General features: G+C 38.6%; 1 protein-coding gene across 5 annotated transcripts in view; it reads left to right on the forward strand.

Moving 5' to 3' along the window:
• The window catches only part of CYRIA (CYFIP related Rac1 interactor A), a 74239-nt gene extending 55997 nt beyond the window's left edge, over window positions 1-18242 (forward strand). For all 5 annotated transcript variants that reach the window (XM_059729489.1, XM_059729494.1, XM_059729501.1 and 2 more), the window contains 9 exons: window positions 6078-6199; window positions 7253-7358; window positions 8290-8426; window positions 8524-8601; window positions 8877-8993; window positions 9088-9167; window positions 13867-13993; window positions 14730-14800; window positions 15936-18242. In XM_059729489.1, coding sequence (XP_059585472.1) covers window positions 6078-6199; window positions 7253-7358; window positions 8290-8426; window positions 8524-8601; window positions 8877-8993; window positions 9088-9167; window positions 13867-13993; window positions 14730-14800; window positions 15936-15999 — 902 coding nt within the window. In that variant the 3' untranslated portion in view covers window positions 16000-18242. The remainder of the gene's footprint in view (window positions 1-6077; window positions 6200-7252; window positions 7359-8289; window positions 8427-8523; window positions 8602-8876; window positions 8994-9087; window positions 9168-13866; window positions 13994-14729; window positions 14801-15935) is intronic.
• Window positions 18243-21217: the final 2975 nt, after the last annotated feature.

Here is a 21217-nt window from a genome sequence, read left to right on the forward strand (position 1 = left end):
ATGTTTAGAGAGACAAGGCAGTTATGCTGACGGGAAAAATCGTTCATACATCATGTTTCCACTTATGGGACAGCAACTTCATAATGTAAGCAAGTCTACAGGCTCTGCATGAGCCCAGAAATTATCTGTATAACTCACAGCTATACTCCTGGGTTGGTTAACAGAGCATGTTTTAGGTTTTTGGCTTTTTTAATTCTTAAAAGTACATAATATGCCAATCCACAAAATTCTCCTGAGCTGTTCTCCCTTGTCATCCGGTTAATGGACTTGCTTTTATGTCTCATTCTTCACCACCAGTTCTTCCCACTTCTCTGTCCTTTTGTGTCAGACTCTTCTTTTCACTGTGATTCTTGTCTTTCTTACTGGGACTGTTGGAAAAAATGAAAAGAAGGAATTAAGTGAATGAAAATCACTGTTCCATCTTTAATGCAAAATTGTTTAGATGTTGGTTAGTTCTTTGGCCAATTCAGATATGGGGGAGGAAGGTAAAAATTATCCAAATTTCTCCCCCTTCTCTCCTTTCCTCCCTCCTTCCCCCTTCCTTCCAAACATGGATTACTCAATTTGAGTCAGGTGTTAGTTAATTAGATTGTCCGGCTAACTGCGATTTGCAGAGATGCTGTGAAGTTTCTTAGGTTTTCATTTTTTAGGTAGACAAACCAATTTCCTTGTGAAAATTGTACGTTGTCAGGTATTACTGGGTATTGCTTGCATGGCAATTCGCATCACTGGAAGCAGTTTCTGGGTAGAGGCTTGTCTCTCTACCTAAGTACCTTCATTTTGCATTGGCACAAATAGTCTTTTATAAATGCATATCTGAAATACCCTTTTCAAAAACAACTGGAGAAAAGTTCCCAGGGTTCATGATCATACCTATTGAATTTCAGGTGCTTTGATTTTTTTGGCCAGTTTGAAAAGAAACTGTCGTAAAGTACCATATTTATTCGAATTTAAAATGACCCCCAATAATTAGATTCCATACATGGAAAATGTATAAATTTGTTATAGTTTTCCTTGTATAGAATATAAGTATTGGGGGGGATAATCTTTAATTAATTCCCCCCTACCTTGGGGGGGGCACAGGAAGTGTCCCCACCATGCCTCTGCTCCCCTCTCACTCCCTTACCCTTGCTCCTTGCTGGCAGGCTCTGTCCCCATTCTAGCCTCAGGCACTGAGCACAGTGCAAGCCCCCATAGCAGCCGTACATGCTACACACTGCTGCTAGGGGCTGGGCTCGGTGCCTCAGGCTAGAATGAGGATAAAGCCTGCCAGCAAGGAGCAAGGGTAAGGGGGGAGGAAGAGGGGCAGGTTGGGAAACAGTCTAAATGGGGGGCGGGTGGCTTAGGATAGAGTAAATACAGTCTATTTTTTTCTAATTGTATTGGAAAGGAAAAACATGACTGTGAGAGACGAACTAACATATATCTACAGCATGCATAATAGATTACATTCATATAGATTAGCACTGTAGTGCAGCAGCTAGCAATCTTTACACACAGTGGCCTGGAACAACCCAACTCCAGCCAGCCTTGCTCTAAATGACCTGCTGGGGGCCACCCAAGGCCTCAAGATAGTCCAGCCTCAGCCTAATTAAGTTCAGTGTTTTTAACTACATCACAGATTCTGGGGAAGTAAGATATATGGATTGGCTTGATGTCTGTGTTGCAGTAAATAATTCTAGTGTTGTCTTGCGACTTTGGACTTCAACTCTGACTCAGTGCCTTACTGTATTTAACTGATGATGGGGAAAAGCCATGGCCTTACACAACTGTTTATTCATATTTAGCAGTTTTTACACCCCCATCACTGTTTCACTGGTCAAGGAAAAAGAAGATATAGATGAGAGAGTGTCAGATCTACGGGTATTGTTTTGTTTTGGTTTCAGCACTGAGACTGAGGGCAAGTATTTTTTCTTATGGAAAATAGACATTGATTGATGTCCAGGAACACCTTTTGTTTCCACTACTAATAGGAAAATGTTGTGGGCCACTATTTCTGTTGTAGAGGCCACTGGGACCCCATGGTAGATATTGTAAGTACCTCGAACAGGTCACTTATATAGATATAATGGATTATTATTCCAGTAAGTATTCAAAAATGCTGGGAGTAGAATGAAAGGGAACACAGCTATTTTTAAGGGAAGTATATTTTTTTCACTAGTTATACCAATTATATACTATCCACCCTTTCTATAACAGTGTGCTGTTAGTGTCTATAGAATTTAAGGTCAACACTAGCTAGATTCTTGACATGTCTTGATTCAGGATTTACCAGTTTGCAATGCTGGCACTTAAACTACCTTTTATTAACAAGGGCCACTTGGAGCTATGGAACTGGGGAAAAAAATGACTTGCCCTTTCTATTCTTAAAATATACGCTTTGGGAATAACAGTAAATGTTGTGACTTTCCTCTGAAAATGCAAGAAAAACTCAAACTCTGTGTTCCAGATTTAGTGATTTATACTTCAGATGGTCTGAAGGTGAAAGTTTTACATGCTAATAATTTGCACTAAAAGAATATTTAACTCTGTTCTCTTGTGTCTTAATACTTGTTCCCTTGGTTTAATGTTAGCTGTTTGTGTGGGTGTATTTTTATACCCACATATCCACCTATTTTCATTTTCTGTCGCCACTGAGCTAGATTTCTGTTCACAGAAATATATTAGTAAAGCTTGTTGTAATGATTACTTTTATTTTCTTAGAGCTAAGGTCCTAAGATCCATTACCATGCACACTTCAACCTATTTGCAGTTAGGGGACAGGACTAGTCTGTTACTGGCCACAGGCAAATGTCCTGCCCTTGGAAGTTTCCTCCAGTTTTATCTATCTCCCTATAGCTGACAACTCAGACCTTTTTGCTGCCGAGATATTACTGCTGAAGTTTTCAAATTTAATTTCAAATTTCTGATTGACATTTTCATTAAGTTTCCAGTTCTCAGCTGTGGCCATTGACTGTATGTATTTGGAAAGATTGTCCTTTCAACTCTGCTGTTCCTGAGATGTTCGCAGGTTTCAGGGAGTAAATTAGGTCAAAAAAGCTAGAAGTTAAAAATAAAGGATCATCTCTCTCGTTTTACCCTTTATCACTGTCTTGTTTGGAGTTCTTCTGTGCCACGGTGGGTATAGTTGCTTTTACAGCCCAGTTGGGCTCTGTTGCCTTAGCTTCTCTCCTGTGGCCAAGAAAGGACCCAGGCAAGAAGCACCATCTCCTTAAGATAAAACTACAGACAAAACTAATTCTAACACAAGCAACTTTGCATTCTCCCATCTTTTTGATGGATTTTTCCAGTAGGCAGCATGTCATATAAAAAGTTGCACCAAAGTCCATGCAACATGCTTGGAGCTGAACTCTCCCTCTCTGTAGGCTGTGGATGTAGAACACTGGTAGTGGTGGTAGCTGCAGTCAAGGGCCTTCTCTGCTACCACCTCTATTACTGGCATCCCAAGGATTCTTACTACTCTAACTCAGACCAGGGTTTCCAGGGGAAATATAAATCCATCTGGCCTATGAAACTGCCATGCAGAGGAGGTGAAGCTTTTGAGAGGTCTGTTGGCTAACCCCAGCCTTTCATGGAACATCCTCACTGCACCCAAAAAGAGCCCATGCCAAGGGAAAAACGCACCCTGTGTCTTAGACAAAGAGGTTCCTGCCTGTCAAAATATTTTGGGGAACAATTACAAAGTTCAGTTTCTCTCTGCTTCTACTTTCCCTTTCATGCAGCATTATTGAGATACATTGCCACTATAAAAAAATAAATAAACTGACACCCTAGATGCACCAGGCTTGGGCAAAATTGGTGGTTAACTTAGTGCTATATTAAACAAGTGAAACATTGGACCTGTAGCATGGCCTGCACTCCATTTGAGTGTATATGTGTTCCCAAGCAAAAAGATCCATTTTCTGTAATACAGTATTACCAGCTTATTCAAAGAAGCCCAGTTTTGTACAAATTCTATTACGAAATGTTTGATTAAAGCAAAATTGCATTGTATTCCCATGGCTACTGGGGACTGCAGGTAAAAGCCCTAGGTCTCATTAATCTGGAAAATAGTGTAGCATGAGTCCAAACAGAAAATCGAGGGCTAGTTAGGGACATCATTTGCTATATTTGGTCATTTTATTACACTGATACCTTGAAAGGGGTGGGACTATACACAACCTAGCTAGAAGGCTAGAATGATGGATAGAACTGTGCGCCATTCCCAACAATTTTGGAGTTCATTGGGTTGTGAATCACCCTTTCCCAGTGCAATCTGTATTTAATCTCATTACTATTGAATGCAAAATACTCCATAGTGAGAGGAGTTTGGGATGCAAGGCAGGGTCCCCTCCCTTCCAGGGCAGTGCCCTTGTCACTGAGTAACACTCCTTGCTTATCTGTCCTCTTCCCCTCCCTCTCCACTGGATTTGAGAATTCTTTGGGTATGCTCATCAATTCTAGTAATCACATCTTAATATATTTCTCTGTTCTATTTGGACCAGATCCCCACCCCCAACCATAATTTCCCTTCTGGCTGCTCAGTGGCTCAGCTTCAGCAGAAGGAGTAGGAGGTATTCTTGGTCCTGCAAGCCCAAGCTTGGTAGTTAGGCTGTTATGCTGGGGAGAAGATAGATATGAGTTCAAACTCCTTCTGGCTGAGAAGTCAAGGACCCGGTCTTTCCACTTTCTCTGCAAGTGCCTTAATAACTAAAGCTAAACTAAAAAAGCAGGAGGGTCCCCCTATTCCATCAAACATCTATTTTTAGCCTGACCAATGGTAAGGGGACTTTTCACAGAGTGAAGTGCTTTCTCAGTTGGGATAGGATTGTCAAGAGAGTGTAAGTGGCCATAACCATTCCTTTTTTGCACATAATCAGGAAGACGAGTTTGGTAATGTAGGTGGAAATAGGCTCTAAAATCCACATAAGTGCCACAAAGTGTTTCTTATGCCTCCTACATTTAGTCACATAACTAGCACTTAATGCTGCAATAGGGTTTGGGCTGTGTTTTTCACAGCTGTGACAGCATAAATCTCCAAAGAAAATCCAAGAAATATTGGTGCTTATTGTTAAGCATCAAGGTCTTGTCTTTGGAAAAAGAGGTGGTCTCTTTTACATAAATATGGCTAGTGATGACATGGTCACTAATATATAAATTAATAAACTGCTAGTGTTGAGCGTCTAGTCTCTAGCAAAGCCATTTTTATCAAAGGTCTTCTCCATGCTTTGGTGCCTGTAAGAAAATGGAGGATATATAACACCTTGTCTTATATGCTTATATTCAAGGGATAGTCCTGCTTCCTACCCTGGAGTCATACTGCAGTGAAAATCCCATTGTAATTGATCTATGGACCTTAGCATAAGGATGAATAGGAAAAATGATCGGTGCTTGCTTGAAAATATCCTGTCTTTGAAAAGTAAGGTCCACAGGTCAGGCCCACCCTGAAAAAAAAAACTGATCGTTCAAAGATCATTGTTTTGTTAGGAGGAATTATCCATGCTTTCCATTAGAAGAAATGGGTCTTTTTAACACAGTCTGTAATATAGGAGCATAAAAGTATTATCCTGGATATGAAAGTTGCCTCAACTAGAGGAAACTTCAGGGGGAAGGATATTTGCCTGCCACCAGTGACTGACAGCTCTGGTTCTGTTCCCAAGCAGTGAGCAGACTGAACTACCTTTATGGACCTTGTCACTCAAAAAAGGAAAATTTCAGTTAAGCACTGATAAATTGTCCTATTTTCTAATACTTATTTATCTGCCTTTAAAAATGCTTCTAACTATTTTATAATTCACTTTTGACTGAACAGAATTGGCAGAATTAAGCAAAGACTATGGATCTGGTCCAGTGCCCCCCAAATTAATGGCAATTCAGCTCCTTTAGATAAGAGCATGTTAGTTATCTTTCTTTGATACAAATAAGCATTGTTTTCTTAGAAATAAGCACAGTTACATGGGTGTGAATGAAATTGGGATTGGGTTGTATATAATCCAATTGAAGTTAATGCTCATAAATAAAGCTGAGTAGTGTTGACATTAATATCTGATTTATACTCTGACATTGTGTGTGTCTTGTTTTGCTTGCTCTATTCTTAGATGCACAGCCTACAGATGGAGAAAGGGAAGTATGGAATCAAATCAGTGCAGTTTTACAGGATTCTGAAAGCATGCTTACTGACCTTCAGTCTTACAAAGGAGCTGGACAAGAAATTAGAGATGTATGTTAATGTAGCTATGACAGTTCTCTTGGGGGAGGGGGGGAGTAATAGTCTACATAATTTTGTATTACGATTCTGTATGCCAGGCACAATTTCCAAACAGTTTATATGAAAAATACCCAGTAAAACAAATGACAAATAAGTAACACCCCTGCAAATAAGTAACATTGCATTTAGAACTAAATTACAGCTTCCGATTATTCATTGAAGATAGGTAGAGAGCTTTGATGTTTTATTAATACATCTTAACATGAATACAATTAAGTATTTGAGGAGAAACACAATTTTGTACTTTAATGTAATATAAAACACTATGGAAAATGTTAATGGGTATCAGGCATTCTAAATATTAAAAATGAAAAATAGTTATACGTACAAGACATTTGCATGACAAATCTACAATGTCAATAGAATTCTGTATACGGGTAGCTGCTTTGATTTCTGAACTGTATCTTATGATTTAGTCTAATTTTAGCCTTCTTTTAACTGCGAGCTACCTACCCAGGTAGGAAAGCCTCCAACAACCTCAAGATTATTGCTGAGGTGAAAAGTTGATTACTTAAGTCTGCTACTTTTGTAATAGCAAACAAAACTCTTGTTTACAAAAATAATGATGATGATGATTTAGCTGTCATCTTATTTTTGTTGCCAAGGGTAGCAAAACCTGCCTTCCCTAAAACCCCTACATAGATATTTAAACCTAGATGATAGTTGTAAACTGCATTTTGAATAAGGACTTTAAAAAAAAACAAAAAACACAAAAAAATCTTGTAGGACCACACGTCATAGTTTAGTAACTAAAAGAAGTTTTAAAAATGTGTGTTTGACTCAACTTTATTTTTCTGCATAACACAGGTTTTTTTTCTTTGTTTGTCTTTTAACAATTCTTGTAAGGGTGTTTTTGGTAGTGCTGCTTACTATGTTATTCAAGAAAGTTATTTAATTTTTAACACTACTTTATACAAAATCTTATTCTATCCATTCATAGGCTCACCAAGCTTGGTTCTTTATTCTAGTGTCACACCAATGTTTACAGTAATATTGTCATTTCAGGCAATACAAAATCCAAATGATATTCAACTTCAGGAAAAAGCATGGAATTCAGTATGCCCTCTGGTTGTGAGGCTAAAGAGGTTTTATGAGTTTTCACTCAGACTAGGTAAGCTTGTATATTTGTTTTACTTCATTGTTTTTATATGCAAACATACAAAGATTATTTGAAAAGCTAACAGTAGAGTAATAAAACATAGTGCCAGCAATTTGCCTACAATACCAGAATTTCTGTCTCTGAAGCCAGGAGACTGTCTAGGTTACATGATCTGAACTTTTTCTAATTTAAAATTTTGAAAACAATCTACCCTGAAGCCATGTACTAGCAGTGTGATTCCAGGAAGTCCTCAAGTATATCTACTATCAGGACAGGTGAGTTCCTTGATTTAAGCAGTGGTGTCTAGAAAGAGCAGTGCCCCATGTAACTCATAGCACTTTGCAGAAAGCACTATGAGTTGCAACGATTCCCCAGACTCACCAAAAGCTTGCTTTGGGTCTGGGAGTTGGGGATTCAGTGTCACAAAAAAGCTGTTCCTCAGTGCATCTGCACAGTAATGACTGCTCAGTCAGCATCTTGTGTAGACACAGGCACTGAGAAGGGATTTAATAGTAGTCTTCACCTACCTGAAGGGTGGTTCCAAAGAGAATGGAGCTGTACTGTTCTCAGTGATGGCAAATGACAGAACAAGGTGCAATAGTCTCAAGTTGCAGCAAGGAAGGTTTAGATTAGATATTTGGAAAAAAAAATTTGACAGGAAGATAGTTAAGCATTAAATCTGGATACCCAGAGAGGTTGTGGAATCTCTATCCTTTTAGCTTTTTAAGACCTGGCTAGACAAATCCTTGGCTGGGAAGATATAGTTGGAGCCTGTCCTGTTTTGAGCAGGCGGTTGGACTAGATGACCTCCAGAGATCCTTTCCAACCTTAATTTTCTATGATTCTATGAGTACCAGTGTCATGACACATAATGCTGAATTTAGTTTTGTGCTAATGAAGAAGCTATGATTAGTAAATTATTGGTTTTTATATATGCATTTAGAAAAAGCCCTGCAGAGCTTATTGGAGTCCTTGACCTGTCCACCCTATACCCCAACTCAGCACTTGGAGCGAGAGCAGGCTTTAGCTAAGGAATTTGCAGAAATCTTACATTTTACACTCCGTTTTGATGAACTGAAGGTTAGATGTATATTTTTTAAATATTTTAAAATACGTTGAGGTATTTTCTTAAAGTTTGAAATGCCGAAAACTGAGTTTCCTATTTTATTGCACTAAGATGAGAAACCCAGCAATTCAAAATGACTTCAGTTATTATAGGAGGACGATAAGTCGCAACAGAATAAACAATATGCATGTAAGTAAATGTAACTTAAATCTTTTTATTTACATTCTGAAGTTCTTAATGTGCATTCCCACTACTTGCAGTAATATATTTTTGTGTTGCTTTACAACCATTAACTACTTTTTATGTGGGTAGGGTTATCATCATGTGATTCAGACCATTAATTTGGTGACACTACTTTGTGAATAACTCCATACTGATATGAGCATGAACTTACTGTTTGTAGCTGCACGTAGGTTTTGAAAGGAGGGCTATTTATTAACTATTTTTCCCTGTATTTTTATCAGCTAGATATTGAGAATGAAGTTAACAATGAAATGGCCAACAGAATGTCTCTATTTTATGCAGAAGCCACCCCAATGCTGAAAACACTCAGCAACGCCACAACCCATTTTGTATCGGAAGTAAGTGATAAGAATGTTTGCTTTGCACTTTTCTTTCTACATTTTAATTGTTTGTTAAATCAGTATCTACAATGGACATCTTTATCCTTTCCAGAACAAAACCTTACCTATTGAAAATACAACTGACTGTTTAAGTACCATGGCTAGTGTATGCAAAGTCATGTTGGAAACACCGTAAGTAAAAGTTAAATAATGTTCTTTGTGTATGTTCAAATTCTTCATCTCTTTTAGTAGTTGCCTGGATAGTTTGCAAAATCTGATCATCAAATTAATCTTCCAGTTTACTGGGTTTTTTTGTGTCCTGTATTTTTAGTATATAGGTATATAGTAATACTAAATATATTAGTATATAGGTAGCTATGTCTTCTATGTTGATCAATTTGATTAATTTTAAAAAGTCAACTGCACGTTTTTGCTCTGCCTAAGCCTATGATTCATCTACATTTAAAGCACAAATGTAATATCATTCAAGTATGTAGGCTTAAGAGTGACTTTTAACAAGTTTAGTTTTGCACATATTCTCAATGGCTTTGTAGAGAGCAGACTTATTTCTAGAGCATCCAAAATGAAGTATGAGTGAAAATCAGAATAATCTTTGATATTGCAAAGTAAATATTTCAGTCTAAGTTTTCATTTAATGGAGAACCAGTGGAAGGAATGTGTGCATTTTGTTTGTTTCTGCAAATGCTGGTAATTTATTTTACTCCTTGATTAGGAAATGTTGAAGTTCATTTTGAGATACTGAGTTGATAGATGCCAGTAGCCTGCAATAACTTCTCAGCTGTGATAGCAATATTGCTTCACTGCAGTATTTTATATATTTTAAATAGATGGGGGAGATGGAATGGCAGAACACTAAAATACTCATCAGTTGAGTTCTGTGACTGCAGCTTATAAGACTGACAATCCTCTCTTACTTTCTACTTTCCACTCTGTGTCCACCTGCTATGTTTCACACTTACAAGACACTAGGCTCTTGAGGTTCCTTGAGTACTTTTTTCTTTTCTTCTATTTATAAGTTTATGAGGAGATGAGACTTAATCCTTGGGTGCTACAGTAAAGCAAATTTAAGTTGTTAATAACTCCATTGGTGAAGATAAGGCTATAACAATAACTGATTTCTTTGTAAGCACAGACCCCACTGTACTTTAAAAGGACTAGATATTAAAAAAATGTTTTGTGAAAATGAATCCCCATAATATTTCTACGAGACACTAAATGAGTATTTTATACATAAATGGGGAAAGAAGCAGCAGATTTCTACTGCTGTTCAGACAGCTGACATCACAGCTGAAAATTAGACTTCTTAATTTGTATATTTATCTAACAAAATCACAAGGAAGGTGTATTAGCCATCAGAAAAGCCAATGGCACTTTATCGTGCATCAGCAGATGCATGACAAATAGGTCCAGGGAGGTGATACTTCCCCTCTATAGGGCGTTGGTCAGACCGCAGTTGGAGTACTGCGTGCAATTCTGGGCGCCACACTTCAAGAAGGATGCGGATAACCTGGAGAGGGTACAGCGAAGGGCAACTCGTATGGTCAAGGGCCTGCAGACCAAGCCCTACGAGGAGAGACTAGAGAAACTGGACCTTTTCAGCCTCCGCAAGAGAAGGTTGAGAGGCGACCTTGTGGCTGCCTATAAGTTCATCACGGGGGCACAGAAGGGAATTGGTGAGGATTTATTCACCAAGGCGCCCCCGGGGGTTACAAGAAACAATGGCCACAAGCTAGCAGAGAGCAGATTTAGACTGGACATTAGGAAGAACTTCTTCACAGTTCGAGTGGCCAAGGTCTGGAACGGGCTCCCAAGGGAGGTGGTGCTCTCCCCTACCCTGGGGGTCTTCAAGAGGAGGTTAGACGAGTATCTAGCTGGGGTCATTTAGACCCAGCACTCTTTCCTGCTTATGCAGGGGGTCAGACTTGATGATCTATTGAGGTCCCTTCCGACCCTAACATCTGTGAATCTATGAATCTATGAAACACACTGTACTGGAGTAATTTCTCCCCTCCACCCTTTTACCTCAAATGTTTGTTTGTTTTTTAATTCCTGTAGAACAGGGATGGCCAACCAGCTCCAGAGCCATATGCAGCTCTTCAGAAATTAAAATATGTGCCTCTTTGAATCTTTGCACAAGCACATGGTGACCAACTTGCATAGCTGTTACATCACGTCACATGACACGACTGCTTGCAGCAAGCACATTACTCAGTTTGGACGTGGAAATTTGGACTCTGGACCCACAGGTTGGCCACCCCTGCTGTAGAAGGGAATGTTGCATGACTATAAATATATGTAGATTGTACAGTCTTGTGCAATGAAGGATACTGTGGATATGTTTACACATGCTATTAAGGTGAAGCAATAAACACTGGCATTTATCGCACTGAAGTTTATTCCTCCTGGGCACTACGTTTACACGTGCACCCGGGACTGCAGCATGTTGAGCTGGGTCGGACCAGCCCCGACTGGCAGGGAGCCCAAGGAGTCAGCTTGCCAGCCAGGGCTGCTCCAACCCAGCTCAACATGCTGTGAAAGGGCTGGCTGGGCCATGAGGGTGCTCCAATGCAGGACTAACCAGCAGGCAACCCCTCGCTAAAGCACCCTCCTGCTCCATCCAACCCCATCATTATCTACATGTGTGCTCCTGTGGAGTTGATTAGTTTCCTGCAGCCTAATAGGGGTGCACATGTAGGCGCAAGAGGTTTCTGCAGAGCTAATTAGCCTACAGTAAACATCTCACATAGACATGCCCTTGTTGATTTTTTTTTTTGGTGCAGTTGCACCCTAAATGAGGAGCCAGCAACTTTTTCAAACCCTGGGTTGGAACAACCCTTAATTAGGGCTAGGCATGTGGAAGCTGCAACCACATCATTGCTGTTTATCTCCATCCTCTGCTCCTTAGTACAGCGTGTGCACAGCTTCCAGCCAGTGGAGAGCTGTTGACCCCTCTCTGAATGCATCCAAAGTTAGAGTATAGTTATTTCATAACTAGTTATGTATGATATTCTATAACTAGTTATAGAATAGTTATTTCCCTCAGTCCTTTTAATTTTAGTTCTTTTATGGCTTTTGTTGCAGTCTTTTCATCAGCCCATGTTAGGGTGTCTTGGCATTATCCGTCTTGACAGATGGTATGAGGAGGAAGAGAAAAAGATACATTGGAGGGCAATAAAGGGAAAAGTCCTTCTTCCCCTTCACATTAGAAGGGTGACACAAAACGGTCCTTTTACTTACCCTGACATTCAATGTGACCGGAAGCTATGGAAATTGTCATCCTAGGAATTTATTTAATTAAAGTCCAACTCCAGATAAAATGTCAAGAATCAATATTTTTTTCTCATTTTTATTTTTTTTTTCATTTCCCTAGCTTCAGCTCTGTATGTTAAATCTTTAACATTAGTAAATAGTATGGACAGGTAAGTCTGTCTCTGGGCACACAGGTCAACATTTTGAAGAGACAGTTTTGGAGCATCTGTCTCAACACCTTTTAGAGGCATCATTCCATGAAAGCACCTCCTTTAGTTGATGAATACACAAAATATGATGCTTTCAAAATCAGTTGTAACTTGTCAAAATTCAGATCTGTGGATTTGAGGAAAGAAATTGTATGGTTAAGGAAAACTTAAAATATTTTGCAGAATGGCTAATGGGTGTGATGAATGCTCATTATAGAGGAGGCTATACAATTTCAGCAATCTCAATACTTTATTGATTTTGGTGGAAGTAGATTTAGGCTGGTTCAAATCACTTTGGAAAATATTGCCCTAAAACATTTATAGAACAAGAAGATTTTAGAACATGCTTAACATATATAAAATTTTAAAATTTATAAGAGAGCTGTGTGAACATCAGAAATTCCAAATAAATGGTCATAACCTGTTCTCGGTCATTCTATATTACTGGAGTATTGAAATAAAAAAAAAACCAGTTTGGGAACACAGTGTAAGTAGAGGAGGTAAAGTATAGTTTCTAATTTGGGGGGTTGTTTAAAAAATGAATTTTGGTGAATTTTGATTGCATTCTTATTGATGACTTAATTTCAGTGCACAAGTAGTTGATGACAACAGAGGAGTTTATTTTGAGCCTTTTAATATAGAAGTTCCTGGTGAGGAAAATAGTATTCATTGGTTTCTTATGCTTGTTCCTGGCTTAATTCATTTCTCGCATTGGTTAATAATTTCAAGGAGGACAGCTGATAGCAGCAGTCTTTATTTGGCCATCCACACATAGTAAGCTACCACTGAAAAGGTAAATCAAATCTTGTTTGAAGTGTCCTTTTCAACACTAACAACTTAAACAAAGAGAAGATTTTCTTTTGCTTTCCATTGTTTCCATAGTAAGGATAGGTAAAGAGCATTGTATATCTTTTTATATTTCATCATGTGCAGCAGCTGTCAGTAAAATGTATGGCTTGATGGAAGTGATAATCTGACTTGTGAAAGGGTGTTGGAAGGAGTACTGTACTTTCAGTTGTTCTCTAATGTAGTCATTTTAAATTATCAAGGTGATAAATTCACTGATCACAGCTGGTTTTGGTTTCTTCTCAGACATAACTTACACTCTTTAAACTTGTATTCTACAATGTTTCGGAGGCGTTAACAGAGCACTTTGCATCCTGACGAGTGGCAGTACAGTGGTAGAGGTGGCACAACCAGCTTGCAGCTGTGGCAGCTATTTTCACTTTCTCACCTTTTCCCTTTCCCCTGTTGCGCCCAACCCCAGTTGCACTGCTGCAACACTTGGATTTCCTTGTGCGTGTAGAGTACTATAAGAGCAAAAAAATTCAAATGAAATATGACAGATTTCTTCACTGAAGTGTCACTCAAGCTTTGAGTTTGTTTTTGTTGTTTGTTTTTTTTTTCCCCAGAGAATACAGAAGTAGGTTCACCAATGAGGAGACTCTGTTGTTCTGCATGAGAGTAATGGTGGGAGTTATTATTCTCTATGATCATGTCCATCCTGTGGGAGCTTTCTCCAAGACATCAAAGATTGATGTAAGAACAATTTTAAGAAGAAAAACTTATGTTTTACATGCTGTCAGATTAGCGAATGCTTGTTCATACTTTTCTTCAATAGAAGATTATCCTTTCATAGAAAGTAGAGTTTCGCTTCCATTGGCAACATTCAGAATTCCTTGTTGCCTGTATGCTTTTTTGTGTATTGGTTTGATCACTATTAAAATCAGCTCCTTCAGTTTATAAATTTTACTTGATACAGGTGTTCCTTTGTTGTCTTCAAGCTCATTCTGTTACTCTGACAACTGTTTGTTATATTAAAAAACTGTGGACCATTTGCATTCTCAGTAGCAGAGACAAGAAAATGGAGGTCAATATTTAAATATCTGCTGTACTAAAAATGTCAGTTACATTGCTATTAGAGATGCTTCTTTTTTTTTTACAAACATAGCTATTTTTACGTAAAGGCAAAGTTGGTTTCCACCATTTTGTTTAACTTTCTTGTTTTTGACGATTGACATCTAATTTAACTTTTTCAAGGTTCATGTATAATGCCATATCTGCAAACATCTACCAAAAATAGAATTAATTTACTTAAACTATGTCCTTGCCTTAAAAACATTAAATTTGAGCCAGAATGCTGAATTTTAGGTAGTGCTAACAGTACACTGAGGAACTTGAAATGAAGTGGACTTGATTTGGTAAAGTTTCCGTCTGTTTTTAGATAACACAAATTGTATATTGTTAGTATATAATCATGTGCTTTTCCTCCCAGATGAAAGGATACATAAAAGTTTTAAAGGAACAGCCTCCTGACACTGTTGAAGGCCTTCTGAATGCCCTCAGGTATGTACAAGGGTAGACTGTTGTTAAGGGAGGAGGATAAAGTCATTTTTCATTTAGGGTCTTCAATATTTTCTCATATTAAAACATCTTTCCTTTTAAAGTTTTGTAGTCTCCAGTCAGTGTGCTACTCCTTTAAAACTGGGTATAGTGTTTTCTGTTGCAGAGTCACTTCTATTTTCATAATTGCAAAATCAAGCTCAAGGGCTTCAGTAATTAAAATATGCACAATGCAGCTTTGTATTTTTAGCTAATAAATATGAACTTAGGTGCCTAAGTAGTTAGGTGGGGTCTCGTGGATTGCCTACTTGTACTTGGGCATCTAAATTGCATATGTATTTAACTTCCAGTGTATGGGTCCTTTTTTTGATATCCCCTGTTCGTCTCAGTTCCTGGTTTGTAGAATAAAGATTAAATAAATTATTACCCATCTTGGCTTGTGTAAAGTTAAATCATAATATGAATAGAGAAAGGGTTGGGTTTGTGGTCCAGAGTGATCAGCCTTGCGGGGAGGGGGAGGCCTAAGTTCAGTTCCATGCTTTGCCACAGACCTGTATGACCTGAGACGATCGTCCTAAAAGAAATTCCAGCTCAATTGAAATTAATAGGAATACTGCCATTATCTTAAGTAAGACTAGGATTCCAGCACCTGCTCCTCCTCCATGAATTGGAAATATTTCACTATTGCACAAGAATGTTTTAAAGGATTAATACATTTGAATATGAAGGGCACATACCCAGCAATAAGAGGGTACAGGATTACATGCCTGTCTTTAGATAGAAGGTAGCAACTGAGGACAAATGTTTGAAGACCTCTCAAACAGGAGGATGTGTTTTGTTTGATTGAACCATAATTTGTTGAGTTGAAATAATTAAATGTTAATAGCAACACTGGCTGTTCTCTGTAAAAGGGTTAAGATTAATCATGTAGTACTTATATTGTACCTTTTGAATTCCATTTTCAGGAGAAGCAATCTGTTTCTTCTTGGAAGCTGAGGGAAGCATGTTTAATTTAGGCACATTTAGTAAATTCAAGAATAAATATAAAACTTCAATTTACAGAGCAGCTAAAAGTTTTGAGGTTGTGAAATTCCTATTTTTGTGTGCATCATGTTCACCATTCTGTTCTAACTCCTAGGTTCACTACAAGACACCTGAATGATGAGTCAACTTCAAAACAAATTCGAGCCATGCTTCAGTAGTACCCTCTGGGACAGGTGAATGTGCGTATTGATCACAGAAGATGTGTATGTTTACATAATTTAATACAGATTGATGTTAATACTTGTGTGTATTTACATAACCATTTTCTTCAGATCACTGAAATATATGAAACCTTATTCATAACCAGACTGCTTTATTATAGCACAGCTATACTTTACAGGCTAGCCTTATCTCTTGACATTAAAAATATTTTTTTTACCAAGAAACTTCATAGACATCTATAACAATCTGTGTTTTATTTCAGTCCTTAAATGCATCTCTTTCACAAAAGTAAACAGTAGTAACAACAAAATGGAGGTCAAATAGGCTAATCTTTCAGTTACCCTAAAAATGAAACCTTGAAGGTGAAATTTAAAATAAATGAAAATAAAATTGAAATATTGTACTTAATAACATGCACAAGTTCAGTTGGCCAATTATTTTTAAATACAGCTTTCACTTCTCTCTTAAGACTTACAGTAATTTGAATAGTCACACACTTGTATGGAAGAGAAATTGTTTGGTATTAGGAAGAAGGGAATGGTCATATAGTTAGTAATGACCCTTGGCTAGCTAACTGAATCAAACACACTTCTCTTGCAGGAGAGAGCATTTTGCCTCCTTGGTTTATTAGGTAGCCCCTTCTGTTCCACAGTTGATAAATATCTTATTTCAGGCTCTTTTTATGTACATATCGAATGCAGTTCAGGAGCATAACTGGATTTTGACAACTTGTTCAAGTGTATTAGTCGAAGAGAATTAAAAATAAAAAACCTCTCCTAGCCCCACTGTTTTAAATATTAGAATATAAGGAGGAAGTGTTAATTTTGTCTATACTAAAAAAGATTTGTTAAATCTTAGCTAAATCAGCAAAGTCTCCTAATGGAGGCAAGGTTTAAGCTAGCAAAAGCCACTATTTTTTTGCTGGTATAAGGATGTTGTATAGAATTGCACTCCTCACTAACCTTATTGCATTTGCAAATGTTTTGAGTGTAGACCTAGTGTCATCAGAATGGGAGAGCTTGACTTCCTTTGGGACTTGAGCTGCTTTTAAATATACCATCAAGTTTCTTATAGTATTGTTTATCAACTGACATCATGTAAAAACTAGGAATTAATATTTTTATAGCAAATGTTGCACCATTGCTACTTAAGTGTAGGGAAATCTAAATAGACTTACAGACCTTTCGTTGGATTTTGGCCATCAGGCCTGGTTACTTTCCATTGTACTTCAGTTGTGACTGACATGCAAGAAGTTTTCTCTCACTTACTTAGTTCTCAGTTGACTTTTTTTTTTTTTTCAATCAAAAAAAATTAAAATCTTTTGCTGAAACCAGGAAAGCAGCCTTTTTGGCATGTCTTCTGAGTGATCTGCAGCCACTGTAAATATTCTTGTGTGGCAATTGCATTTTCAATAATGCATGTTCTAAATTGTTTGTGTACTTAGCTTGCATTTGGCACACAAATTCAAATTTATGTACACAGATAAGGATTTGTTTATACATGTACACATGTTCCTACATCAGCTGATGTGCATTTACTGGAGTTTTCTTGCATGTACTTTTGAAAACTTGGCCCTTAATATTATGGATGTGTAACATGGTGCACTGCTACAAAGCTATTTATCAAAGTCAGTCTCTAAGCACTGTTTAGGTTATAAACTGTCTGTGGTGGGGATTGCCTCCTCCTTTGTTTGCACGATATTTAGCAGTATGAGGTCTCAATTCTGGTTGGGGCCTGTAGTAACTAATGTAGTGTGTATATATAAACAATGCTTCTGACTGTACAGTATAACTACAGCTGCAGAGTACTCTGTCATCAGGAACCAAATCTGAAATTGGGTATATGGGAAATGGTGTTGTTTTTCCTGGATGCAGTGATCTCCCACAATGTGTTTAAAAACAACAAATTTCTAATGTTTGGGGTATTTATTGAATGTACTTGAAAAACTAGTTTCACCATTGCCACTTAAGCTTAGGAAAATCTAAACAGACTACAGAGCATTCCATGGATTTAGTAGACTTTTACTTAAAATTAATACTTTCCAATATGTTTGGAAGGAAACTTAACTTTTTTATGAACCTAGAGGAGAGCTCTTTGCCCCCTGTATAATAAAATTATGAACCTGAAAGCATTCTGCAAGCTGTCTTGTGTTCTTTGAAGCTGTAACTGCATTTGTTGGACTGATACAGTGTTTTTGTACAGAAGTTTGTTTGAAATAAAGAAGTTTGGTACATTTTAAGTATGTGGATTGTCATAGTTTATACATTGGGTAATAAAAAATCTCATACAAAGGGATCTGGCTTTCAGCTACACCCAGGATTACTAGACATAGCAAATTTATGAACATGTTTCTCTCTTTTATATGAGTTACAACATTGCACTTATCATTAATAGACCCCTGAACATCTCTGCTGTTGAAATCACTTGAGTTCAGCCTTGTTTTTCACAGTGCCCTCAAAGAAGTCAGGTGTTAGCTATAATGATATATCTTTCTGTATACTGGTCACTAGACAAAAAAGGCCTCTAGATGTTACCTTACACTTACTAGATTTTAAACTGCTTGATATTTATCACTGCTTGTATTATAAAAAAAAAAAAATGGATGGCAATGTACTGTCAAGCATTGTAGAATCCAGAACCACTTGCCATGGAGGAAGGTTCAAATATTAATTGAATTAATTTATTTTTGAGGTGCTTCCTAGAGGCCCTCAACAAAGATCAGGCAGGATCAGAGTCCATTGCTCTAGCCACTGCATGTGCATTTTTAATTTCTCAAGTCAATTATAGGAGTGTTTGCAACATCCAGGCTGCATGTTTAGTCTATTGAGATGACTAAATACCTCCTTCAACCTCCCAACTTTTAGGCATGATTGATAGATATTTCATGATAAAAGCAGGAATGCATAGGGGAGAAATGTATAGTGCAGGAATATATCGCTATCAAAGGCCATCTTCAAGTGCTTATTCCTGTTCGTATTCCACTATTAAGTGGGTCCCCCTTGTGTCTAAGACTGAAGGTTTGTTTTACCAACTGTATTTTTGCCACTTAATCTGTGGATGTGTCTGTGACAGGACCTGTGTCTGTGAAGGTGGCCATGGCACCCCTTAAGCTACACCAATCATGCCCCAACACTCTGGTGTCCCAGGCTGCTGCCCTGTCTTCACATGCCATGCTTTTTGATGATATCAGTATAGGGAGTCTGCCCTCAGTGGGCTGCCTTAGTCTAGCTCAGTTCTGTGGTTCAAGTCCCTGAGCAAGGCATTGTTCTTTATGCCTGGTTTCAGCTCTTCCACTCGCTCGCTTGTGTGCTCTTGCTGCACACTCTCTTTCTCTTTTAAGGTCCACTCCCAGGCTTTCTCATCTAATCTTACCTGGGCCTGCAGTCCCTGCCCTCAACCTCTCTCGCTCAGAATGCTGAAACATAAACACCCCACTTATCTTCGTATGAGATAATGTCCACAGTTTAGTTTGACTTTGCTTCACTTATATCTCTATCTTGTGGCACACAATTTAGTCCTTGCTGGCTTTGGTATTAGTATGACTTTAGATACCTTAGGGTCATTTGGGAAAGAAGTGGATTGGTTTTAGGTTTTGTTTTGTTTCGTCTATTATTTCTTTGTATTTTTTAATAACTAGTGAGACTTGCATTATAATCATTGAGCTTTCAAAATGTTGTGGTCCTTTCCCTTAACACTTACTTTTAGAAAGCTGTGAGTCTGCTAAAATTGCAATGCCTGCAAGTAATTCTGCAGACACTGGAGCTCACAGCTCTGGCCCACTTTGAACATTTTTTCTCTTTTTCTCTTTCTGGGTCCCAGTCTTTGTGGGCTTGAGAAGATAATATACCTAAGCTCATTTTAAACTTGAGTGCAAATACTTTGGTTCCATCAACTGGCTCTAGTAGCTTCTTTGTTATTTCAGAAAAAGTTCCAAGAAAGCACCTTGATAACTCTTTGGCATTGCTGCCATCTTTACAGAAGTGCCTCTGCAGATCTAGCACCTATTGGCTCAGGTGCCCTAGTTTTGCTCTAGATAGGGGAGGTAGGGATCATATGAACTGAGTCCTTCCTGTTCTTATTCTACAGTACTACCACCTGTTTGGCTGGCCTGCATGACTTCAGGGCTCTGGGTGGTTCTTCTGGCATTAACACCTGTGATTACTGCTGACTCTTTCAGGTTCTGCATGTGGGTCCACCTATAGTTCAGTGGGCTCTGTCCATGGTTCTGCCCTTGTGCTCAGCTCCAGATCTAGTCATGATCTAGCCACTCGGCTGTTGGGGCTAAAACACAAAAAGGCCACTTCCCTCCCTCTGTATGCTCAGCTCAGCCTGCTCAGCTCAGCCTGCTTGGCATATAGGTGTATCCAGGGTGTAGGGTGCAGCCTACTATGTGTACCCAATAGTCCAGTGGATGCTGTCCATGCCCCACAAGTAATAGAATGGTGCACTGTCCCTAAGAGGCAGAAATGCCAGTTAGGTAGCTGGAAAACTGCCATGTGAGTATGTAAAGGGTAATAGAATTCCATCTCTACAATCCAACAGATTGAAAGCATTGTCATCAAAGAAGCAATGCCAGAATGCTACCTGAGCATGTGATATTACATAGACACTAGATTTGTGATATTAGCTGCACAGGTGGTGTCGCCAGCAGGGATGCAGCTTTGATCAGAGGATGTTGCTCCAAGATGAAGGATTACTAGGGAGAGGTGGGATCCACCTGACAAAGAGAGGGAGAAGCATCTTTGCAGCCAGGCTTTCTAACCTAGTGAGGGAGGCTTTAAACAAGGTCTGCTGGAGGATGGAGAACAAAGCCCTGAGGTAAATGAGGTAGTGAGGAAGCAGAAGCAGGAGGGACAACAGGGGAGGCCTCATTCTTTCTGAGGAAGTAGGGCAATTGGCTCTTCACCTCGGGTGTCTGTACACGAATGCATGGAGCCTGGCAAACAAGCAAGAAGAATTGGAAATCCTTGCACAATCAAGGAACTATTATGTTGTTGGAATAACAGATTTGGTGGAATAGCTCTCATGACTGGAGCGCTGTCGTGGATGGGTGCAAACGGTTTAGGAAGGACAGGCAGGGGAGGAAAGGTAGAGGAGTTGAGCTGTATGTAAAAGAGCCATATAATTGCTCAGAGCATCAGTATGGAAGTGGACATATGCCTGTCAAAAGTCTCTGGGTTAAGGTTAGAGGGGAGAGCAACAAGGGTGATGTGG

This window comes from Alligator mississippiensis, chromosome 1 (assembly GCF_030867095.1).
Source record: "Alligator mississippiensis isolate rAllMis1 chromosome 1, rAllMis1, whole genome shotgun sequence".
In the NCBI taxonomy this organism is placed as follows: Eukaryota; Metazoa; Chordata; order Crocodylia; family Alligatoridae; genus Alligator; species Alligator mississippiensis.